At 46.0% G+C, this 25,907-nt stretch overlaps 1 protein-coding gene across 10 annotated transcripts in view; it reads right to left on the reverse strand.

The window, feature by feature from the left end:
• Positions 1 to 8,855: 8,855 nt before the first annotated feature.
• The window catches only part of TTC3 (tetratricopeptide repeat domain 3), a 102,250-nt gene continuing 85,198 nt past the window's right edge, over positions 8,856 to 25,907 (reverse strand). For 9 of the 10 annotated variants that reach the window (XM_015593098.2, XM_006916745.2, XM_015593093.2 and 6 more), the window contains 9 exons: positions 25,119 to 25,215; positions 23,716 to 23,816; positions 21,873 to 21,963; positions 21,014 to 21,115; positions 16,956 to 17,317; positions 14,671 to 14,797; positions 14,326 to 14,460; positions 11,564 to 11,656; positions 8,856 to 10,334 (listed from right to left, as the gene is read on the reverse strand). In XM_015593098.2, the coding sequence (XP_015448584.1) occupies positions 10,260 to 10,334; positions 11,564 to 11,656; positions 14,326 to 14,460; positions 14,671 to 14,797; positions 16,956 to 17,317; positions 21,014 to 21,115; positions 21,873 to 21,963; positions 23,716 to 23,816; positions 25,119 to 25,215 (1,183 nt within the window). In that variant the 3' untranslated portion in view covers positions 8,856 to 10,259. The remainder of the gene's footprint in view (positions 10,335 to 11,563; positions 11,657 to 14,325; positions 14,461 to 14,670; positions 14,798 to 16,955; positions 17,318 to 21,013; positions 21,116 to 21,872; positions 21,964 to 23,715; positions 23,817 to 25,118; positions 25,216 to 25,907) is intronic. The other variant, XM_015593095.2, reaches the window with a different exon arrangement.

Raw genomic sequence — 25,907 nt, forward strand, 5'->3', positions numbered from 1 at the left:
GCTTGGTCCCCAGGCTGGCAGAGCCTCAAAGGCTTTGGTTTGGAGGAGCAGAAACTTGGAGACGAGCAGTAGATTCCATTCCATTCTGCACCGTCATTTCCCTTTCCTCTCCTCCCTGTTCCCCAAGGCCCTTTTCTGCAGACGCCAGCTGCCCCGTCAGAGAGCACAGGCTCCAGTACCTCCATCTTGTCAGGGGCAGCTGCCCTAGACTGCTCAGTGACCTGCCTCTGGGCAGTCAAGTGGACTTGATGCACAGAAGCTTCTTGAGACAGAAGCAGCCTACTTCTTTTAAGCCTTTTCCCATTTGCCCTGAGACTGTCAGCGGTGCTTGCAGCTGCAGCGTTTACCCCGAGATAATTTGCAGATTACAGTCCTAACCCGACCCCCAAAGTCTGCCACGAAATATCTCACTTTTATTATTTTCACATTGCTCTAGCATATCATATCAAGTCTCTGAAAACAAATTATAGGAATTCTCGATCACTGAAAATGTGAAATCATACAAAACATAGCATTCCTATGCATGATGTTAAATAAACACTGTCAACAAGCTGCACTTTTTTTCTAAAAGGGAAAAAGTAAAAGTGTGGCATGGGGGGAGAAAATGTTAGGATATCAGAAGTTAAATCTGCAGGTGAGTTCCTGGTCAAAATGGCAAGCTAGGTAAAAGCAGGCTCACCTCCTTCCACAAGCACATTAAAACTAACACCAAATTACAAAACAATGTGGAAAACCACCTAAAGTCTAGCTGATCATTACACATACATCTGAGGACATAAAGAAAAAGCCACATCAAGAACGGTAGGAGGGGAGGAGACGTGAAGTAGGCTGGTCCCGCGCCCACACCTGGCGGTTGAGCACCAGGGCAGAGAGAGCCCGGCTGCAGAGGACCCCCTGAAGGAACGAAGGGCCCCAGGCCCACACAGGGGCTCCCCAGGCCCACACAGGGGCTCCCAGCCCAAGGCTCCAGTCCCAAGAAGAGGAGTCCCCACAAAACCTGACTGTAAAATCCAGTGGAGACTCTGGCCGTCTGAGTGAGATGGAGGGAACCCGAAAACCCAGACGTCTCCTTAAAGGGTCTGCGCACGCACTCGCTGACAGACACCCTGGGGGCCGGTGGAGGGTCAGCAGGTTGGGAGACGCAAGAGACATACGGGGAGGGACCGAGTTTTGTGGGGCCAGGGCGAGGGCTGGAGGGACAGCTGCCATTGCTCCTTCGGGGCCCTGCTCAGGTGCAGTCCATAGATGGGTGCCATCTTGCCTGTGTTAACCCCTGCCCCACACAGCCGATACTGAAGCTGCAGTTGGCTGGCAAGACTGACCTATTCCGCCCCATGGTTCTCTGGGACCCCGCCCCACTCAGCCCATACGTTTTTCCTGGCGGCAGTTGCCAGGCAGCCAGCCTCACCCTGCACCTTCCCTGGGGCTGTGCAGCCCGCACATTACGGGGGAGACTTTTGGTGGCGGGCCACTGGTGCCAGCCTGACCTGCACTGTCTTTTGGGCAGACAGCTGGGCTTTGCGGGTCCAAGGCAGACAGCAGCTGGCCTTGCTGTGATTTGACTTTTGCAGGAGCCCTCAGGCTCAGCTGGCAGTAATCTGCATTGGTCTGATGAAATCGGCTCGGTCCACTACATCGGCTGGGTGAAAACGGCACATTTTCCCGATGACTCCCTGGGTCCCCACCCAACTCCCGTACCAAACAAAGGCTCCTACAGTCAAGGAGACTTACGGGCAGCTGGCAGGCAGCCTCGAGCCTTGAGGTGCATGGTCCTTTTGCTGAGCCGCCCCAGGCCTGGTACTGCGGGGAACCAACCTCAGCTCACAGCACAGTCTCTCCCACTTGCCTTCAGGTCCAGCACAGGCAGAAACCATTCACGGATTGCTTGGTAGTTCCTACCAGGTGGCCCTGAACAATCAAAGACAGCAGCTGACCTCGACCTACATGAGAGACCCTCCCAAGGAGCCCCAAGACTAACACACCGAGAGGCTAGCATCAAACCACAACAGAGCACCACCTGACTAGCCCCATAAAGAGCACATCCAAAGGGTGGTCTCAACAGGTACACGAGCCTGCTGGGGCGAGTCCCACTCCATGGGGTCAGCCCCACCATAGCAGCGCATACCCTGTGAGCGTGGCCAATCCCCACGGCCAGTCAGCCCGAGAATCAATCTCATCCACTGACGTGCTAACAGTAATCAAGGGTTAGCTACAACAAGAGCACACACAACCCACACAAGGAACACACCCCGGCACAGGTGGTCAGGGGGCCTGCGCCACTGGGCCACACAGGACACCAACTACGTAAGGCCACCTGGCCAAGGCTGGGAGACGTAACAACTCTTCTCAATACAAAGAAATGAATATGGAGAGGAAACTACAATGAGAAAAAGAAACACGCCACAGCAGGAGAAAACTCTAAGCAAAAAACAAATAAATAAACTAAATGGAAGCAACAACCTAGTAGAAGGAGAGTTCAAAACACGGGGTGCAAGGGTGCTCAGTGAACTTAGGTGGGGAACAGATGATGGCAGCAAGGACTTGAACAGAAAAACAGTAAGCATAAAAAAGAACATAGAAACCATAAAAAGAACCAGTCAGAAAGGAAGAACACAATAACCGATGAGGAACACATTAAAAGGAATCGACAGTGGATTAGATAAAGGAGAAGATCGACAGAGTTAAAAGACAAGGTAACAGAAAACACCCCATCGAAACAGCAAAAGAAGAATTTTAAAAAATGAGGAACATTTAAGAAACCTCTGGGACAACATCAAACATATCAAAATATCCAGATTATATGGGCACCAGAAAGAGAGAAAGGGATCGAGAACCTATTTCAAAAAATAATGACAAAAAAAGTTCCCTAACCTGGTGATGGAAATAGACATACAAGTCCAGGAAGCACAGAGTCCCAAACAAGAGGATCCCAAGCAGATACACACCAAGACACATCATCAATAAGAGGCCAAAGGTTCAAGACAAAGAAAAATCTTAAAAGCAGCAAGAGAAAGACAGCTAGTTATTTACAAGGGAGCTCCCATAAGAATGTCAGCTGATTTCTCAACAGAAACTTTGCAGGCCGTAAGGAACTGGCATGAAACATTCAAAATGATGAAAAACAAAAACCTACAGCCAAGACCACTCTACCCAACAAATTATTAATTAAAATTGAAGGTGAGATAAAGAGCTTCCCAGACAGGAAAAAGCTAAAAGATGGCCAAACTCCCCAAAGCAACCAATGATTCAATGCAATTCCTATCAAAATACCAATGGCATTCTTCAGAGAACTAGAATAATCCAAAATTTTGTATGGAACCATAAAAGATCCTGAATAGCCACAGAAATCTTGAGAAAGAATGAAGTTGGAAATATCACACTACCTGACATCAAACTATACTAACAAGGCTATAGTCATCAAAACAGCATGGTACAGGCATAAAAAGACATACTCGTTTAATCCTTGTGTGGCTATGGAAACTGAGGCTCCAAGACATTGGATGATTTACTACGGCCACACTGGGATGCGGGCATCAAGGACATGGAAGGATGAAAGGGCAAGTTGGCCTATCTCAGCCCCAGGAACACCGGAATGGGGCTGGCACCCGCAGGCCAGGGACCGGTGGGGAAGTAAGAAAGAGGCTGATAACCTGGGGTAGGGGTGGGGTGAATGGAGGAGCGCAGCCCAAGATATGGGGGCCCACTGGTGCCCCCGCAACCCTGTAGGGCAGACCCGCTGAAGATAGGTCTGTAGGGCCTAACTGGGGCCATAATTTCAGGGACTAGAGGACGGGAGTGGGTGTTGAGTGGGAGCCAAGGCCCGGCTGTGAGGCCGACAGAACACAGTTGGACTGGCCCCAGCCTGGCCCCCAGGCCCGTCTCTGAGTCCAAGCCCACACGCAGTGCCGGTATTTGACCAGGGCTCACCAGTGAGCTGTAATGCCTGCCAGCTGTTGAAGTGCCTGCACGCTGGCTGGTCTTGGGCCCAAGGCCCAAGCGCTCACTCCCCCACACCGTCCCCTGTCCCCAGGTGCCCTATCCCTGCATGGAAACCTCCTGCCTCTCCACAGTTCATCTGATCGGGGGTAACGCTGGCCTCTTCGCTCTCTTCCGTTCACAGGCTGTTCATGCTTTTGTTCTGCCTGGGCTACCAGCCCTCTCCCTCCCCCACCCCCCACCCTGCTCTGCCTGGGCTACCAGACCCCCACCTCCTCTGCCTCCTTCAGGGCCGTGCTCACATATTACCTTTCCTGGCCTTTCTAAAATTGTGACGCCCCACACTCCCTCACCCCTTCCCCAGCTGTTTCTCTCCCATTCCGAATGCCATGCTACGCAGCTGAGTATCGTACTCGGAGGTGGCAATCCCCACTCCTGCGAAGCCGAAGACTTGAGGACACCCTTTCACCCACCCTGTTCCCCGTTGTCTCTCCAGCACCTAGAACAGTGCCCGCAATAAAGACCACATGGCTGAGTGAACAAGTGAGCAGTGGGTGTACTGGAGTCCAGTGGCCCATCATAATGCCCAGGGCCACATGGTTCGCTCCCAGAGAGCACGGTTGGGGTGCAGGGAGGCTCCTCGCAGACCTGAAAGTTGGGGGAAAGGTCTCTGCCTAAGTTGGGACATGGAGGGAGGAAGCAGTCTCATAACAGCCCAGGAAACATTATTAGACGGCCATGTGTCTCACGGGGGATGGGGATGGGGACGGGTGGGGAAGAGTAGCCCCCGTTAAGCCTCAGCTTCCAAAAGTCCGACCTTTGAAACTGGGAGCAAAGCAGCGTGGCCTCCGAAGAGGCTCCAGTAAAAGCCGGGGCCCTGCTGGCACTGGGACGGCAGCCGGCGTCTGAAAGCACAATGTCAACCTGTTCAATTGCTTTCTTTTTCCGGAGGCTGTTGGCCCGCCCCACTGGAAGGGAGGGGGGCGGGGGCAGGCACTTCAGGACACGAAGCTTGGAACTGGTAGCAGGGAGATCTAAATTAAGACCTTTCTATCACACCAAATAAATAGAAGCTGAAAGGGCTGAAGGAATTAGGCAAAATGCCTTTATACATAACTTTTGAAAAACGGAGAGGAACTAAGTTAGAAAACAGAATGGTATTTATTCCCTTAAGTCCCCAGGTATTTGCTGAAAACAATGACACCTCTGTTTGACACAAAAGCACGTTAGAGAGAGCAAACCTTTCTCTTTGAAGCGTCTGGCCACAGGAGCCGAGGGACACACCTCGGCCCTCTGCTGTGAGGGCTCTGGTGGCAAGGCCGAGGGCTGGGCTGGCTTCAAGCCCGGTCCCCCTCCAGGGAGGAACGATGAGCTGCCTTTCGCTTGGCGGTGTCCTCGTGGTTGTTTCTTGCTTGGCACCCCCAAAGCACACCTGCATTGGATTTACCTGCTTCCTCCTGAGGCAGGAAAGCTGTCTTCCTTGGTTTCCAGCAGAGGACCTGCCGCAGGGCCAGGCGTGACGGGGACCAAAGTTGCTGCTGGGAGGGGCTGAGAAGGAATCAGGAGGCAGGGTCAAGGACAGTGTGGGCCCGTGTCTCTGGGCCAGCACGCCCCGGGAACAGTGGTGAGCAGTGCTTCCTCCTTCCAGGATGGCAAACAGGAGCAGACCAGGATGGGGCTCCCATTCAAGAGGACAGAGGGCATCCACGGCTGCAAGAGTGGGGACCTTGCCAAACAGAGCAGCGGGAAGGAGCTAGTTCAGCAGAGATCGTCTCAGAAGGGTTTATTGTTCGAGTCCCCTAACCACCATGTCACATGTGAAAGGAGAAAGGTCTAAAGGGCACCTTCGGCACCACTGGGTGGAACTCCTGCCTTCACAGGCTCTCTAGCGGGGTTGGGCAGCCCTGGTGGGGGAGCCCCGATTGGCAGCGTTTGCCCATTTCTGTGGTGTAAACCCTTGAAAAGAGATGCATGGAGTCCCGTCACGTATTTCCAACGTACGGACACTATATACGTCGACAACCTCCCGAAGCGCAGACGATGATAAATTGTCATCAGGAAGCAACTGCCTTTGCTTCTACGGCCAGTGGCAGCCGACTCTAGCACCGACTGTGCCCAGGCCAAGGACGATGGCACAACTGGCCCTTGCAAAGCAGACGATCCCACCTGCCCGTGCCCGGCAAATCCGAGACCACTCGCACCGCCTCCCAAGCAAGGTGCGTCTTCAGCATTTTTGCTCTGAATTCAGTGGCAATAACGAGTTTGGCAGCAGACCCCCGTCCTTCTCCACCCTACAGGGTGGCTCCTGAAGAACACTGTGCGGTTGTCACAGCTGGAAGGCTGTCGCTGCTGGCCACCTGGGTAGGAGCACCCACTGTGCGTGGGCTTCCAGTCTGACGAGTGAGCGCTGCGTGGGCAGCTGTAGGAGCAGCCTGTCCGGGAGCTCTGAGGGACCGTCATAATCGCCACGTCTCCTGGGCCCAGAACTCATTTGGGCTTTTGTCATTTAGTTTTATCGAAAACCAGCTACAAACAAGTGCACTCATTTTTAAATGGACAGCTCCACGAACTTTCCACATGACACATTCAGGTAAGCATCACTCAGTGGAAGAACCACCACTTCCTGAGCCCCGGCAGTACCTCGACCCACTTCTGTCTGTGGCATCACCTCAGGGCAGCCACGACTGACCTCCCCCACCGGTTTCCTTTCTTAAGTCCACGTGAACGGACTTCTCTTGTCTGGCTGCTTTGCTGTCACGTTTCGAAACAGCTGTGCTGTATTCATAACCGAGAAGCATTCCATCGTACGATGTACCACGATTCATGCCACTGAGGGACCTTCGGGTTCTCGTTTGGGGCTGTTGTGAATGAAGCACTACTGCATGCGTTTGTCGGCAGACCCTGGCACGTGGCTGTACAGTGTATGGAGGTCCCCACATCCTAACACTTGTATCGTCAGTCTTTTATTATTTTAGCCATCCGGGTGGATATCTAGTAGTATCTCATTGTGGTTTTAATTCACATTTCCCTGATGATGGATATTGAACAAGTCTGGCTATCAAAATGCCTATCAACCAACCCCAGTGCTCTGTGGAAGTCAGATGAAATGCTCTGCTGTACAATCAGCGTCTCCAGTCAACTTGGGGAAACTTCAGGAACAAACTGTTTTCACAGTGACAGGTGATTTGATTTCTTGTTTTTTTCCCCCACTAGATCACACTGCAGTCTAGGCCACACTGAAGAAATCTACTTTCTAATCTAACAAAGACTTTCTCATACAGCAGTGGTCCCCAACCTTTTTGGCACCAGGGACCAATGCTCTTATGAGAATCTAACACCTGATGATCTGAGGTGGAGCTGAGGCGGTGATGCTGGTGCTGGGGCGCGGCTGCAGATCCAGAGCTTTGCTGGTCCGCCCACTGCTCACCTCCTGCTATGCCGCTCGGTTCCTAACAGGCCGCAGACCGGTACCGGTCCACACCCAGGGGTTGGGGACCCGTTATACAGAACCACCAAGCTCTCCCCGTGCAATTTCTAGGCTCTAATCTTGGTAACAATTACCAGCTGCCCTTTAGCAAGGGTTTATGTACTAGGTCCCATGCTAAACACTTTACAAGAATCTTAATCTTTATGCCTCCCTCACTGCTTCTCCAAAGCCCTTCTCACTACCCCAAATTACAATTCTATTGTCTGTTCAGTCAGAAGACGAGTTTCATGGGTACCTGTCTCTCCTTCGCCGCCGTACCAAACTACCTGTACCGTGCCCGCGGCGGGTCCTCTGCACACAGTCATCTTCTCTGGTTGCCAGGCCTGGCCCAGGACCCTCCGCGAAGCACCTAAGGTGCATGGCTACATGACGGTGGACCTCACTCCCGAAAGACCGAGTCAGAGTGAAGAGAAAATAAAAATTAGACATGACTGACCAACTGTTGCATAATTATTCTTTTAATAAAGTTTGGTTAAATTTTATTAAAGTTTAAAACACCTAACTCTATTTCCCATTTTCTTCATGAGGGCCACGCTGGAGATGTTTTAGGTCCCGGATCTGACAGCTTATCTCATCCACCTCACTGGTGGTCTGCTTCCCATCGGCCTCATCAGCAAGCACCTCACATTGACAAAAGAAACTTCCATCTTTGTTACTCTCTTCTACCTGTTTCCTTTAATCCATTTCTCTAGAGAGGGTCATCTGATTGAAAAACTACCTGCCAACAGTTTTTCAATGCCTCAGTTTTGTGGTGTATTGATCGCTCTGCCCACCTTTGAAATTACCTTAAAAATGTGGTCACAGTTTGCACTGCTGGGGCACTGTTCCAATCTCGTATTGGATTATCCATAACTTATAGCACAGATAAAGCAGCTCAGCAGAGACAATAACCTGTACCCTTAGGAACAGCCACTGCTATAAATTTTACATTATTTTGAATTAAATGCTATGAGATTAAAAACATATAGTGATAACACTGGTTTTCTTTAATCATCCCTTAGTGCTCAGCACACCCAGGCCTTCTGAGAGGAAAACCCTACTGTTCAGCTGCAGTCCTCGATCCAACAGGTGCCTCAAAAACAAACAAAAACAATATTGAGGAATGCACTTTAACGTCAACATTCTTACACGTGTTCATATGAAAAGTCCCTTTAGCCTAAAACAGTCAATTTTCTATCATCTCTGTAAACTTTCCATTCATAAACCTAAATAGCTGATCTTATGAGCCTGAGTTCAGTGACTTTTATTTAGGCTCAAAGGAATGTTCTGAACCAGGCTCTAAAATGTCCTAAGATCCTTGGACGTCACGTGGCTCTTTCCAAGTGAAGTCGCTTTTAAAACTACTGGCATAACAGGTATCTTGAATTTTCCAGTACAACCCTCTTTAGATATTATTTGATAAAGAACGGATAAGCATGACAGGAAGCCAATGTCATTTTATAACGCTCTTTATTTTGACACTCACAGGACATATTCACAAATATTTGTTTGAAGTTATGTGCAAAACACGTTCTCACTTTCCAGCTGCTGCAAACTGGTCCCTACGTATCTTCGTATCTACTGTTCTCAGTTATCATGAACATACTGACGTTTTAGGGACCTGCATGGAGAATCTGCTTCAGAATATGGAGTAAACTATGGACTAAGTCACTAAGACATCGAAACTCATGGGAACTGAGGCGGAGGAAGGCGACAAAATCTGCTCATGAACTTGGGACTGTGAGCTCTCAGGGGGACAAAGAACACACTGAAAAACATTTTGTAATCTTTCCTGTTTGAGAGAAATGGAATTTGTCCAGAATTCGTGTTCTTATTTTTACCACTGTCTATAGGTCACTGAAGATACCTAAATTTTTAAATTTCTAATGGAGTTACAGTCGTGTTCTCAAGGCCACAGTACAAGAATGCATGCATTACGTCACAGAAATGTCAAACACGAAACGATTGTAAAAGGGACACCTCGGGATTGTCTGATGACACAGCATCTCTTTTTGGTGGTGGGATAAGGAAGGGAATGGTGACTTTGCCACAGTGCCTATTGGGAGCTAAATAGAGACAGCCAAACACTTGTCTAACTCATGAAGCAGGACGAATGCCACTAAGGAGAACAGTAAGGGAGACAGAGTAATTTCCAAACGTGGGTTGGTGGTGATGAATATGGGGCCTCGATTTTAGGGGTGAAAAAGTTTTGGCTGATTCAAGGAAGTGGTTTGTAATCGATTTTCAAAAACCACATTTTTTCGGATGATGAAAATTGAGCACGTTACACATCTACTTTGGGGAAATAAAATGATAAAATGAAAAATCACAACCATATGTTTCATGAAGAACAGATTTGAATCTTTTGGTCTAAATGAGCCAAAATTTTAACATTAACTACAAATTATTAAAATGTGGCTTGCTTAAGCCCATTTTTAAATGCGGAATCTCTGAAGAAAAATGGAGGCTCATAACAGTGACTCTTAGACATTTTAACCTGGGCACTCTGTAGGTCAAAGACACAAGTTCCGCTGAGGCCCTCACCGTGTTTCCCGAAAGCTGCCTCTGTCTCCGAGCACCTCCGCGGCCCAACAATAGGATGTGGCCGCACGGATTTCATTCCCCGCCACTTGACTCTCACCGAAGTGTTTAATCAGAGTGGGGAAATGACTTACTCTCAACGATATTAAAGATGTCCATGTATTAGCACTGTGACTCGGTGTGAAGACTCTTCAGATGTCTGCCCTTCACATCACAGGCGTACACTGTTACTCTCCCAATTCAGCAAACCAGTACGTTACCCTTCAAGAGCCGTGACTGCCCAGAAGGGCAGGCGGCCTCTCCCCAAAGGTGCAAGCTAGTCTCCTGGCAGGAGGTCACGGTCGAGGCAGGCCGGGCAGGCGCTCTGTCCTTTCAGACACTGCTTAAAGCACTGAAAAGGAGAAAATGAATCGGTCAGTGGCTTGCGGGGCGCGTGGGGCCTCAGCTCTCCCATGCTTCTTGCTCCTCCGCACACACGGCTGACTTCACCTTGGAGACTGGTGGGGTCTGGAGCTGCCCAGCACTTAGGGACACTGCAACGGGGCGCGTGGGGCCTTAGCTCTCCCGTGCTGCTTGCTCCTCCGCACACACAGCTGACTTCACCTTGGAGACTGGTGGGGGTCTGGAGCTGCCCAGCACTTAGGGACACTGCAGCCAGCTCATGCTAAGAGTGTGGACCAAGCTCTAGGACACGAATAATCCAGCCTCACAACCTGACCCATGAACAGTGGGGCCTCTGACCTGCCCTCGGTGGGATGGCCTCTCACTCCCCTTCTCTGACCCCTCGATTCCTGCTCGTCTTGGCACTCGGACTCACTCATCCAATTCTTCACCCATGCCCGGTCCTGGTCCTCGCACACCCCGGCAGCCCGTACACTGCAGCCCTGACTGGGGCCTGTCTGCCTATCGTGGTCCCAAGTTGCTGGCCTGCTGCTGCCACAGCCCTGGGGTTGAGTGTGGAGTCTTAGAGCCGGGGCATGACACCCCCATGCTCAATGGAGGCAGGCCACACAGGAGACAAACTGTCTTGACTCCTTCCAGTGAATGTGTTTATCCCTCTTCTCAGGGATTAATAAATTGACATGGCACAGACCTGATCTAGTCTAATCCGGAATCAGGGTGCAGGAAAAATGCTCACAGCACCCAAAATGCCACAACAGTTAACCACAAATCCTGGAAGGCTACAAGTAAGAACCTCCCAGTGTCAGGCACAACAGACCCAGTTAGGTTTAGTTTTTCTCCTATAAAATGTTAAACTTACCCCATACAACGCAGTAAATTGATAAGCTATTGTACCTACTTAGCCATGTGTGTGAGAAATCACCTTTCAAGGAACTCATACTGAATTCCAGCCCCAATGTGGCTGATGGGGCCGCCTGCGTGGAAAGGACAGTCTGCAGAGCTGCCGGCCCGGGGCCCAGGATCCCCGCCCGTCCCCACAGCGCCCATCCTGGGAAAGGGACACACTGAACACGGACATGAGGAGGTTTACAGAGAAAACGCTCTGAAAACACAAGAAGTATTGATGCCAAGGGAAACAAATGAACGAATCTCTTTTTGTTTTCAAAATACTTCATAGTCGAAATGCATAATATGAGGATGGCCAAAGAGAGCTCGTACCCCTCTGTGATACTTGTGCCCGCATTTCAGCTCACGCACATTTCTGGATTTGAATAGCTCGTGGCATAGTTCACAGGAATCTGCACCCAACGCCTGTGGAAACAAATGTGTCTGAATAACTCACTAAATTCTCTTTTACAGCATAAACTCTTCCTGCAAGTGGCCTTCGAACACTTTTGCCATTAAGGTGGCAAATTATTCCCAATTATAGCTAAGCAGACGGATGGAACAATGTATTTTTTAATAGTTATTTCTTAGGAATAAATATCAATATACAAAAAGAAAGGTATACTTTTTAAAAATTCTAATTTTCTCAAAGGAAAAAAGTGTTTTACACAGTTAACAGCTTCCCTCGTACAACACTACAAATGTCTATACCATTCCATAAAGTGTGGCATTAGCTGAGTCTGACACTCATGCGTCTAATTATCTAACAAACAGCTGGGGATAGTATAAATGATGACCAGCTATACCGTGGACCACTGTGTGGCTGATGAAAATCCTCATGGAGTTTATAAATCCCTAACACAACAGCCCTCTGAATAAAAGCAGGTTACAAAACAGCATGTATCATGTAATCATATAATTCAATTTTTAAAAAATAAAGAGAACATATATAGATGCCTCCAAGAGTCTAGAAAGATATAAAATGTTCACTGTGGTTGCTTTTGGTAAAGAAAGATTTAATTTTCTGTCTCTGCTGTTTCCTGAAGTTTCTATGAACGTGGATTACTTGTGCAAATCAAAACAAAACACACTGATGGCTCGCTCAGCAAACATCCAGGGCAGGAACTGTGCAGGTGCTGGGCACCGAGATGAGTGGAAGGGTGCTGGCCCCAGCGGCTCACAGTCTGGTGAGCACAGACAGCGCTTTCTGTGACAGCAGAGTCGTGTGCCAATGCGGGATACCTGGCACAAAGCTCTCCCTGCAGCTCATGGCACTGACCCCGCCCGGCGACCTTTACTGACTGGTACCCTCCTCCCGACTCAGAGCACCCTGAAGGCAAGAGTGAGCCTTGCTTATCTGTGTCCTTAGCAGCCAGCAAGGAGCACGGCCCCACACTGATGCCCGTACTGTCCCTAGAGCGCCTGGCTGCAGCCCTGGCCGTGGGATCGAGGCTGGGCGGTGCCTGAGGTCTGAAGACCTGGGGGCTGAAGGAGTTTGCTGTCTCTCTCGGCCACAGGGACAGACGTGGCAGGAGGAAGGGCAGGCGGGGCTTCTGCAAAGCTCAGAAGCAGGTTTGGCTTGAAAAATCCAGATTAACTCGACCGTTTCTCAACATGGAAACGTGGCACCTCAGACTGCTAAGTGAAAAGAAAAACAAAAGGACACAAAAAATATATGCAGTTTGGCTAAACTGACATATACGCACATAGAAAAGGCTGGTTCGAACACTCTTTGTATTTGCTACTATGAACACTACTCTTCCAAAAAACTATTTATGATTATCAAATTGAGTCCCAGTCTGAATACACGTTTTTCTGTTAAGCCAGCCAGCTTTTACACCTTCATTACATCAGCATCAACCGTGCAGCAGCAAGAGCTCTCCCTCCCCAGGTGACTGCTGTCTGCCTCGGGGTGGGGGTGGCCCATAAACCAGTGCACATGTGCTTTCTCACGGGGCGAGGGTGGGGATGAGACCCTCTGGGGCGCGAGTGCACGTGGTGTGGAAAGTGAAAATGTAGGAGAGGGATAAAGACAAGTTCGCAACAAGTCAGTGAGCGCACGTGGGCAAACTCGTCCTCTCCGCCCTGCGCTGCGACTCCACCCGCAACGTGGCACCGCGGAGGATGCCATGGGGCCTGCGACCCTTCTCGTTTCCATTTAACCTACACGCTCACACCACAGCTGCACAAAGGGGAACATGTCCTCTACGTCAGCACTCACTCTGGAGCCCATGGCCCTGGGCCACACAAGTGACAACCACACGTCTGTCCCTATAGCACGGTCCCTAGCATCAGCCGGCCTGGACAGTGAGGACTACAGAATGACATATTGCACTCAAAGCAAATGCATGTGTGCTGGCAAGCTGCATGAGCCATGTGTGCCTCGGTGTCTGCATTTGGAAAATAAAGACAATTACAATGATTTACCAATTTAAATCATAGATATAACAGTATTTTTCTTTAAAGTTCTATGTAAATGTGATATGCTTTTCGTCTATAAGGACAATAAACCACTTAAACCAGTACATCGAATTAAAGGTAACTTTAGCCCATTCCAGGGTCCCCCAGGCACTTGAGGGGACAGGAAGGGAAGCGGCCACCTTGGCTGAGCAGAGCACTTGGCCCTGGCAATCCGCACTTCATCCAGACAACAACCCAAACAGCCATCGTGATCAGAGCTCAGTGTCACTACGTGAGGGAACCAAGCCTGTGTGACTCTAAAGGCCGCAGTCGCACAGAAGAAAATTATCCCAAAGTCACTTTTCCCAACTACCCAACACACCACCCTTGATACAAAACATGAATGTACCCGTCTGCAGGCCCAGCTCGCCCATCACACGTGTGGGGCTTTTCGTCCCAGAGCCCAGGAACCCATGAGCGCGGAGACAATGACCTCTCTGTTCACTGCCTACTCTGATGGGAGCCTCGAGGACATCTCTTTTGGTTTCTAATTTTAAGGTCAAATAAATTAGGTCTAGAAATGAGAAAGATGGGACTAAATCCTGGATTAACGGTTTTGTTTCCTTCTTGTTCTTCTTTGAAAAAAGAAAACCAATGCACACAACCGACTGCACAGTTGCACGCGGGACACTCACGGCGATGTCTTCTGTCTTCTGCCCCTGGGTTTTGGACAATGGTCTGCCAGTCACGGCGGCCCGACCTGGGGAGGCCCTGCTCACAGAAGCTGCGGAGCTGGGCCCAGACAGCTGCGCGTCCTGGCCCGGACCTGGCTGTGGAGATAAAGTGGCGGGGTGGGGAGCGCTCAGGTTCCCATGAGCCCAACCACCCTCTCTCTTAGCAAACTGCTCTCCACATTTTGGCTGGAAGTTTTTTTTTTGTTTTTGTTTTTTGTTTGTTTTTGTTTTTTAAATAATTCTCATGTTTTATAAACAGATCAGAATAAAGTGGAACGTTCCATTGTATCTGGATGAAATACTGACCTTTTGCTTTTTCTGTTCATCTAGAATGTGTTCTGTCACTCTCTGGACGATTTCATCAATACTCAGTCCTGACAGCGAGTTCTTGTTTTTGTTTCGCACTTTTTTAATAAAACCAGCAAGCTCAGTGCTGAAAGGGGAAGAGGATAAACGGCAGCGGAAAGTCAGTTTTCTACTGCTGAAAAGCATTACGTGCCAACAGCAACCCAGCAGCCAAAAGAAACAAATACATGCAAAATCTGTAAACAATAGCAACTGTACATGAAAGTGGCAGAATCAGTTTCCAAGTAGTTATGAAAATTCCAATTTTTATTTCTAAACTTAGCCTCATAGAATTTCACAGTGGCAGTGTACGTGCCAGATCCATTTGGGACAGTGGTCCCTACTCAGACACCCAACCTTGTACAGCAGTTTATGCAACAGCACTCAGCGACCAGACACCACTGGTTCTGATTTGAAATCAAGAAAGTATCTAAGAGGAAACCAGTTCTGTTGACTTCCTTCCTTGAAAATCTAACCAACAGACATCACATTCTGGATGTTTCAGCGGGTGGGAATTATACCATAAATTGACAGGAACATGATCTTGTACCACTAATACTCCAAATGTTTTAACTTGCAGAAAATTAAGATGCATTTTTTAAGCGTAAAGGGTTTTTAATGATGTGTAACATAGGCACAATTATTTAAAGTTAACAAATTTTTAAAGAATTTCACGTTGTGATTTCTTTCCACTGCCCTATCTAGTTCGAGTTTGAATCTAATTCACTTTGAAAAACAATTTTGCTCAATCCACAATTCTTTTTTAATCTTTGTCTATGTTTTTTCAATTAGAGTCGACATACAATATTATATTAGTTTCAGGTGTAACACACAATGATCAGGCATTTACATAACTTATGGGGTGTTGGCCATGATAAATCCAGTACCCATCTGACATCATGCAAAGTCATTACAATATTATCGATTATATAGTCATTCTCCAGTCCATAATTCTCTGAGTTGGGCTTCTTTGATCTCCACTTTAGTATGGACATAGAACCACTGGGATCCAATTTTTTCAAGCAGTTTACTTTAGGGTCCTAGCCCTAGAAGTTAAACTGTAAGAAGTACATTGCTATTTTGGCAAATGATCTAATATATATGATTCCTTAACTGTTTCTAACACTGAAAAGTCTTATTACGTCCAGTGTTTATTGACTCAACTAAGCAAAAAATGTTACAGGTCTCCCTGTCACCACTGCATTAAACTTACTGTAACGAAAACATAACCTGTGAAGATGCATTTCTATTCGGTTATTCAAACTGCCAAATTTAGTCAGGATTGCAAACAATGTTATTAGTGAGGTGCTTTTAGTAATTACAACAAAAAATCCTATTTGAGTATTTTTACAACTGGCACAGTCTTTGCTATCGAGAGAACCTGTAATACTTCTCAAACTGGGTGGAGCTAATGATGCCCTCACACAGACAAGATGTACTTTCAAATGGGCAGGGCTGTCCCCACAGATGAGAGACAATAATTCTGGCCAATGATAATTTAATGACTACTTTATTTCAAAAGTATCATTGCAGAGCCAGAAACTTAATATTGTATCAAAGACTGACACCTGAGGTGCAGAGGGCCATTCTTGGATGCAGATTCCTCCCTTCCTAGCTGTATTCCAGAGACAGCCTGTCCTCCTCATCTGAGACCAGGAGCATCGCCGCCCCCTGCACCAACCTGGAGAGGGAGGCCAGAAGAGGAGGCAGAAACCCTACCGACATGCCCGACTGAGAACGCTGGCTGACTCAGTGAAAAGCAGCTCTCTGTCCTCACAAGAATCCCCGTTAACACGCCCACATAGCTGACTCACTGTTGCGTCAGAGCCGGGCTTTTCAATCTCACACCTCTAAACACCAGACATGTTGTTGTCCAATTAGGTGTGAGTTGCTACCACCTTCTTTTATATTCATTATGTTTTTACAAAATGATGCAAAACTAGTGTTTTGCAGTTCATTTAGTGATTCCATAATCAGTGCTGGAGCATGTTACTGATCTCATCAAAACCACAGCGAGTTGCCTGAGTTCTCATGAGTGTTCAAAGTTTTCAATCTAGACATGCACATTAAAAATCCTATTTGAAAATGCTCACCTCTGTGCTTACAAAAAGAAACTGCAGCATTTGTCTGTGAATAAAACAATTATGTAATCCTTTCCACTTCAGTCTCTAATGGGCCATAATTTTATTTGACCAGGAAACTTCAGTTCAATGAAAGTATTTAATAGTCAGACATTCCAATCATACCTGCTGTAACAGGGGAATATCACCGACAGGTGCTCGATAATACTATTGAACGGCTTTTTGGGAGACTGGCTGGAACGCGTAGCACGTCCTGGAGGAACAGGCGGTTTCTGATCTGCCACGAGGCTTTGTTGTGACTGCGTGGCCTGGTCAGCACGCTTACACTCTGGCAGCCGGGTGACTTCCGGCTGACCAGAGAGTGATGCAGGCAGCGGAGGGGAGGGAGCCCCAACTGGGCGATCACTGGCACAGACCGGACTCGAATCCTTGGGGACTCTTGTTTGGTTTCCAGCCCCGTGACTTGCAGAAGTCAAGGAGCCCTGATCATCATGGCCTGAAGGCTCAGGAAGGGACTCAGGATGAATCTGTGAGGAACACACGACAGCAGCACTTAGAGAAAGAGCTACGGACAAAGGCTGGTAAGCACGAAGGACTGTAATAAAACCCGCTGCTCAAGTGCACAGGAAACGTGAACACGATAAATTGTTTTTAAAAAAATTACTGATAGTGACATAACCTGTTAGCTGCTGGAACAAGGGTTGGACTCTGACTCTTCAATAACTTTGTAATTCATCATTTTCTCTGTAAAAATTGAAAACCTGAGAACATTTCGCCTACCCTTTGGCCCTCGACCTTCACCTCTCACCTAGTCACACCTCTTCTCCGTTCCCAGCGACACTCTGTAACTGAAGCAAACAGCTGTTCCAATGCCCCCAAAACTGCCCTTGCCAAGGCCACCAATGGTCTCCACTCCACTAATCCCCGCAGAGGAGACGTTCTTCACAAACGAGCTCTCTGTGGCTCCACACTGCTGGGCCCCTCCCACCTAGCTCTCTGGGGCCCCTTCTCAGGCCCCTGCAGGCCTGTGCACCCCGCAAGTGTCGACGCTCCTAATGATGCTGTCTGAGGCCTGGACCTCTGCCTCAATGGTGCCCTCTCCCGGGGGCGCTTCACATCCTCTCAGGCCTCAGTGACTGTGCTTGCCCTCTGTGAGAAAGTCCAGTCTGGAGTGTCTTCCTGAGATCCAACCCCGTAAACCCAAACTTCCTCGTGGGCAAATCCATTTGGGTGACCGCTAGGGCTCTCATGCTCCATGTCTTCAAACCCAGCCTCTCTTTGCTGCATCAACTGTGAGGATGAAGACGACCATTCCCAGCAATCAGACTGCTGACAATCCAGAGCACGCAGACATCACTCTGAAGGGACGCACCGTCACTGTGAAGGGCCGCAGAGGCACCTTGCGGAGGGACTCCAATCACATCATGTAGAACTCAGTCTCCTTGGAAAGAAAGAGGCTCTGGGATGACAAGTGGCGGGGAAATAGGGAGGAGCCAGCAGCTGCTTGCACTGTCTGCAGCCACGTACGGAACACGGTATGATCAAGGGCGTCACACGGGCTTCTGTTACGAGGTGAGGTCTGTGTACACTCTCTTCTCTCTGTCAATGTCATTATTTAGGAGAATAGTTCTCTTGTGGAAATTGGAAATTCCTTGGGTGAAAAATAAATCTGCAGGGTTTGGATGAGGTCAGGCTGCTTGTTCAGAATCTTAAGCCCAGAAAGATGAGTTAATTCTTGAAGGAAACGACATTGAACTTGTATCAAATTCAGCTGCTTTGATTCAACAAGCCACAAAAGTTAAAAATAAGGACATAGAGAAAGTTCAGCAGGCTGATGGATAAGATCTAAGCTTTCCAGCTACAGAAATGACAACATGTCGGCTGACTCCTCATTTATTCTTGATATTTTCAAGATGCAATAAAAGTTGTGTATTGGAAAAAAAAAAGACCAGCCTCAGCGGAGCGTCCTCACTGCCCGTGTCACCGACAGAAACCTGGATTTGTCCTCGACTCCTCAACACACTCGCTCTGTGCCTCAATCTCACAAGCAGCACAGTTCAACAGAAACTCCTGAATACCTCTCCAATCTGTCTTCCTTCCACCCCAGTTTCACTCCCTGACCCAGGCCATGGCTGGTGGCAGTGAGCTAACAACTGGTCAGCTGGGGATCCCTCAGGCCTCACTCCCACTTCGCCCACTGCGAGCCAGCTGATCCTCAGTGTGCATAGCTGATGTCACTCCTTACTCGAAATCTATGCCAGATCACTAGTGACCTGAGAAAAAGTCCCATCAGCTGACCACACCTTACGGAATGAGGCTGAGTTCGTTCTGGCCCCTGGATACTATAATCTTTCTCACTATCCCACGGAGCTTCCATATCCACAAAAAGGTTGTGTTCTCCCTTTTTCTAGCCTCCAAATACAAGGTTTCTTGCATCTGGGATACTCCGGACCTCCAGACATCATACCAGCCACCCTCCCCACCCCCCCCAAACACACGCCCACTGACTCCCTCGCCTGGGCCTGGTTAACTCCTGGATCTCAGACTCACTGAGCTGCCCACAGAGGCCTCGGGCTCAGGTTAGTGCTCCTCGTCTATGCTGCTCTAGCATTCCATGTGCCCAGGAAAACCACTGGAGGACCCTGCTTGTAACCTGGGTTCAAAGTCTCTCTCCCAAACCCACATGCACTCGGAGGGTGCAGACCACATCCATCTTGCTCATCACTAAGTGCTCAGTGAACGATAGGGGAGAAACGACACAAAGGAAATGATTTTTAGGAATATCTATTAATCAAACCCCAGGCACACAGCGAGTTCCCAGGACTTTGGATATTAAAGTGCTTTTGAGTGTTTATACAATTACATAAGCTAGAATAAAAAATTAACAGTAAAATGTTCTACTGAGACTTCACCTCTCCGTCGCATCCCTGCTTTAAGAACTTGGAAAAACTGCAAATGAGAAGCAATCTTTAACTTACTTCTAAGTAAAACCATTTCTCAGTTCGATCAAGAGAAAACACTTTGGATTCAAGAGAATGTCCAAGGAGGCTAAACTTTTTAATGTTTTAAAAACCTTTTTTTTACAGATGAAAGCACTATGCTTGAATGCCTAATGTGCAAGGTCCTGATGGCGGGAAGCCTGTCATCTCGGCTGGGGAGACTGAACACACATGACAGAAGGTCATGGGGTGAGCGGCGAAGGAGGGCAGCCCTGCCGGCCGTCGGGGAAAGGCAGAATGCAGAGTGAGGATGTCTCCCGGGCTGGGGGACAGCCCAGCAAGGGTCTGGTGGAAGCAGAAAGGTGCAAAGCAAGTGCTGGGGCAAAGTTTCCTTAGAGGAGACTGTTTCAGAACCAGAACATTCCAGTGTTGTGCCCAACACATCCCGGATTCTATCTCTAATCGACTCCTGAATAGAATCCTTCTTTACATTCTTATGGTCCGATCTCTTTCGGCTCAATTAATTTCAATTTAGTATTTACTTAGCATCTGCTGTGTCCAAATAAGAAATATATATACCAGAACAAAACAAAGTGATAGTGAGTTTAGCCATATTTTAAAGTCTACACAATAAAATTAATGTCTTTCTTTACTGTGCTGCATATTTTAAATAAAAAGGCAAGGTCTGGCAAGCACACTTATTCAGAAGATTCAGCATATACCTCAAACAATATGACAGACCAACAAAGCCCTCGTATGTCTCAGACACAGCAGTTTTTATTTTGTATTTAATAAGAAAATAAATCTTAATTTCCAGATTGTGATTTTATGACCCTAAGCATCAAGTAATAAGGCTGTATCTGAATCACAGGCACCTGCTACACCTGGATATTTGTTCAAATGCAGGAACGAACACACACACACACACACACACACACACACCCCACCCCCCCCCAACATCCAGACACACACACACACACACACACACACACACCCAACTCCCCACCAACATCCAGAAAAGGAGATGTACCAGCAGCGTGTTCATCTGAGCCCTCTCCTTAGAAACCTATAGAAAGAATGCCTCCATTTACATAAGAATGCTTATTACCAAGCTTAAAAGGTTAACCAGTAGCACCAATAGTGAAAATAATAAGGCTGTTATTAATCCCTTCCATTCCCACTCCCAGAAAACAGCAACTACTACCTACTTCGGCCACTTAAGAAACCAGGTTTTGTTTTCTTTCCTTAAAAAAAAAAAAAAAAAAAAAGACGTAACTGACTTACTGTGCTACACGCAGGGAACGACAGCTCAGAAATTTGTACTTTAGAAAGTTCACTGAGCTGAGAACCAGCTTTAATTTCCTTAATTTGTTCTTCAAACTGAGACTGTAGGTAAAAGAAAAGGTGTTAGCTTTGTCTAACAAATTCCAAGGGAACACCACAATTGTCAATTAATACTATTTTCCTTACTATACGTTAAAAATGGTCAACAACTTTCCAAGAAATATAACTAACACGCGAAGCATTAAAACAACTTTTTCTTGTGAGGAAAGAGGTTCAAAACAAGAGCTCACTAACGAGAATGCTTGACGGCCTTATTGAATATAACTGCTCTAGTCTTTTTTTTTTTTGGGCTAGGATTTTTTTTTTCTTTTTTATTAGTTTCAAGTATATAGTACATTGGTTAGACATTTATATAGTTTATAAAACAACATAATTGCTTTTTCTCTCCTCTGGCTCTCTACCCTAGCTAATATATTAATGCTAACTGTATTCCCTACGCTGTGCTCCCCAGCCCTATGATTATCTATCAACTACTAATATGTGCTTCTTTAACCCTTCACCCCTTTCTTCCAGTCACCCAATCTCCTGCCCCTCTGTCCATCACCAAATTTTCCTCTATATTTGTGAATCAATTTTTGATTAGTTTGTTCTAATCAAATCTTAATCAAGGGCAGAGTTTAAGAGAGTTGAGAAAAAATCTCGTTACTTTTATAAAAAAGTCTTCTTAAAATTTCAATTAAAAAAATATATTGCCTGTAACAGCTCAAAAAAGAAAGTTTGAATATGACTCCAGCCTCCTGAGAATTATAACCATCATACAGATTTTGACAGAATTATAAAAACATTTTACGACTCTTACCTCTGCTTTCTCAATTTCTTCTCTAACACTAGAAAGAAATGATCCCCATGAACACATGTCAGATTCCAGGTCAGGACATGCTGCAGGATCACTGCAAAAGGAGAAAAATAAGAAACTGCCTAACATCCACTTTAAAATATTTTTAAAAATTGAAAGCACTAAAGTACAAATGAAAATAAACATTTAAACATGAAAGATACATTTCACATGATCACACACAAAAAACTATTTTTAAGGAATTGTGTATTTTATAACCTCACCATTAGAGATGCTCTAGGAAATTTTAATTATTGATCTAACCAAAACCCCAAGACCGATGGGCAGAAAGCAAATATTAACCTGAATTTTAACTTCTTCCCTCAAATCTGAATATTTGGCCATTCTTCACCTGATATTCATGTTTAACACTAAAGGCTGTCTTTGCATTAAAAAAAGGACAGCCTGGAATATTTCCAACATTCCTGCCTCCTTATAAATAAAGGGTGTGGCCTCAGAGACTGCAGTAAATTTATGATCTCAATACTGCACGAACCTGGTCGACCAGTGACACACAAGCTTTTTACTCCTTAACTGAGAAATCGATAATACTATCAACCTGTGATGGTCAGTTCTCATTATATAACTTAAAGAAAACAGGGAACTTTCCTTTTGTCTTTTGCTGTCCTTTGGTAGAATGGGCAGTTAGCATGGAATCCCTAAGAAAGAAGCTACGTGAACCATGAGGTTTGAGAAGATAAAATGGGTCTGAGCTCTCTCGGTTTCTCAGATGCACCACGATGGGTGCGCAGCCTGTGGCGAGTGCTGGATGCTGCATCTTAACACCACGTGGTCCCAGCTTCAGCTGTAGGTCCTATCATCTCAATCAGCACATTAGTTTACCTTTAACCAGAAAGGTGTTGTGTAAAAAAAAAAAACAAGTCTTAGAAAAACTAAGAAATAAAGAACTAGACATTAAAACTGTTTTTTTCTGAGCCCCACAGAAACTCTGGTTCAGTAGTGTTTTAAATTAAACCAAAAAAGCACCAGGAAGGATGAAAAACATGGGACTGAAAAGTCAAACCCTGTGTATGGAACATAGTAAAAGGACCAGAGGGAAATGTGTGGGAACCCACAGTAGTTAAAAAACTACTGAACCAGAGAAGTGTACATGCTGGACGGAAGACCCTCGAGGAGTCCCAGGTAAACCTTAGTGTAAAACCCAAAACAGGTAAAGATTACGAGAGCTGAAAAAATGAACATCCATAAACATCCTTAGAAATGACAGTCCAGTACTCTGCCACTAGGACTGCTAAGTAACTTCTTATGGAAGGCAATTTGGCAAAATGTTTGAAAAGCCCGGAAAATGTGAGCTTTGTTCCAGAAATTCATGGCATAGACACGATTAATAATGTGTATAAAAATTTAGCTACAAGAATACGTGCAGCATTTACTAACAAAATGCACAAACCACACAGCCTCCCACCACAGCGGTGTCTGACACATCAGGACACGTCTGTATGCTGGAATACTATTCAGCCTTTTGAAATTAAGTATGACAAATCTTATGATACAAAAGGAAGTTTCTTATATACTACGTAGTAAAAAAATATAAAAATTTTCATTTTTTTCAAATACTTAATAAATTCTAAAATATTAACTAATTGTATCTCAATTTAGAATTACAGGTCATTTGTATCATTTTTGTTTGTATGTTTTGATTTTTCTACAACTGAACATGCAGTAGTAATTATATAACTATTAAGAAGAAAAAGGTCCTAATGTAAAACTTTTTCTCTCAAATCACCAGGGACTTTTATTTACTAACTGACACACTAGGAAAGACAGTGAGGAGAGAATACAGTACCTGTTCAACTGCTTCAGCTTCTTCAGATAGCCTTCTGCTCTTGACTCCATGATCTGTAGCTTAAACACTTCCATCTCCCTCCAGTTTTCAAGCACAGATACCTACCATTACATTAGAGAACGTTTGAGTATTTTAAAACTGAAAAATGGGAAGTATTTTAAAAGTTAAACATGCTAAATCACTTTGAAGTTTCTCCTTAAATGACATATGACAATCACCAGAACTTGGTTATAATTTCACTCAAATGAACACTAATTAATAAAATTTTTTTGGATTTGGAAACAGAGTAACAAAAGGACAATAAAATTATATACTGTAAATGATACTTTTCTCAGATATGAAACTTCCCCCCAGGGCTTACTGTTTAAGCCATGTACAAGCACGGAGCTGTATGTACACACCTGGTGTGCATGACCCCAGGCCTTCCACATGAGGAGAGGGGGCGACGGGGGGGAGGTATGCTGCAGAATGACCCCAAGGCTGCACCCTCCCAGAGTCTTGGCATGGGCATCAAAAGCCTCTGGGGCATGGTTTTAAAACTTTAGACTCTCTGGCTTCCCCAAGGGCCAACTGGCCACTTTTGCAAGAGTCACTAAGGAAACGCAAAACTGCCCTGTTTCAGTCAGGTGTCAGTAAACCTTGGTGGGACCCACCAGGCAAAAGGCCAGTGGTGGTAAGTGGGAACTGAGCAAGCTCGAGATCCACAAAGGACTGGTCCTCTGGCTTTTATTCTCCTCCCTTTCTTTAGAAGCAACTGCATAGCCATTATTTATTTGACTCCTATTTGTAGACCATATAAGCTAAGGCTCTTCTTATTTTCTCAGAATAATCAGACATATACGAATAAGTAACATTTAGTTCCCAATTACACAAACGAAGACAACCATGTTTCGAGAACAAAATAAAATACAGCCAGGGGTCATTATTTGTATTTTTGTCTCACTAGTTTGTCAAAATGGTATACTGACATTAGTATATACCCTTCTGGGGGAGGAGAGTATATTTTTAGTGGATTATTTTCAAATTCTTCTTCTACTACTGGCAAACATTTTATGGTTGACTACGTCATGGTTCATCACTTGATTAAATATGACGAAGCCAATCGAAGTGGAGAGCATGAAAAAAATGACTGAATTATAATGTTAAACAAGGAAAGCAGGTTATAGAATCTGGTGTGCACTCTGAGCACAGCTGTATAACACACATAAGTGTTAAGTGTAAAAAGTTAAAAAGCTACGGGCGAGCAAAGAGCGCTTGTCTGGGGCGGCAGCACTATGGGTAACCGGAGACCCCTCCGCCTCCACATTTTCCAGTAATGTTGTCATGCCTGATATGTAATTAAACGCAAAACAAACTAATGACAACCTGCTGCATCTGTCAGTCACCAAGTGTCCTGGACTCACCTCTGCAGCCACAGCTCTCTGAAGAATCTCTTCGTGATGTTCTTTCCCTTTCTTTATACACTCTTCTATTTTCACTTTCTCGTTTGTAAATGCATTACTGCAAATATTAAAAAAAAAAAAAAAACTTTTTGAAAAAATTTATCCAGTGAGATGACAAAGGCTAAAGCCAGGTTAACTCTGAAATCACACCACCAAAAGACATAACATCACCTAGGGTAACTTCTCATCTAATACGTTACTATGTATTACAGACTCACATGTGCTCTTTGCGCTTTAGAAATGATCAAAGGGAGATATGAACTTACAACAACTGTGTATGTGGTCGGAATGCTGAGAAACTGATTCACTATTTTTATGAGTGTAGGTGGAGTGTAATCTGGCTATTTTAATAAACATTACAGAACACCCCTCATCCTCTGAGTCAGAAATTCTATCTTGACACATATTACAAGGAAATAACCCAAAGGAAAAAAAACATACAAAGTTGTTCATGGCACTACGTTTATAACAGCTAAAAAAAGGCCAGGGACCATGATGTGAATGGAACTGTGTATATGAAAAAATATTAAATGAGAAAAACAATACAATAGCTTACTCCTAAATATACTTGTTACCGGCATATGAAAACAGTTTCTATTAATAAAAGTTAAAAGGAAACTTTTTATAGGTTCATAATAAAAATTGTTTACTAAACCTATAATCAGGGAGCAACGGATCTACCACAATATAGCTGAGACTGTTACTTCAAGTAACACAAAATTTTGAAAATACATACTTGGTTACAAGTTA

Source organism: Pteropus alecto, unplaced genomic scaffold (assembly GCF_000325575.1).
Source record: "Pteropus alecto unplaced genomic scaffold, ASM32557v1 scaffold97, whole genome shotgun sequence".
In the NCBI taxonomy this organism is placed as follows: Eukaryota; Metazoa; Chordata; class Mammalia; order Chiroptera; family Pteropodidae; genus Pteropus; species Pteropus alecto.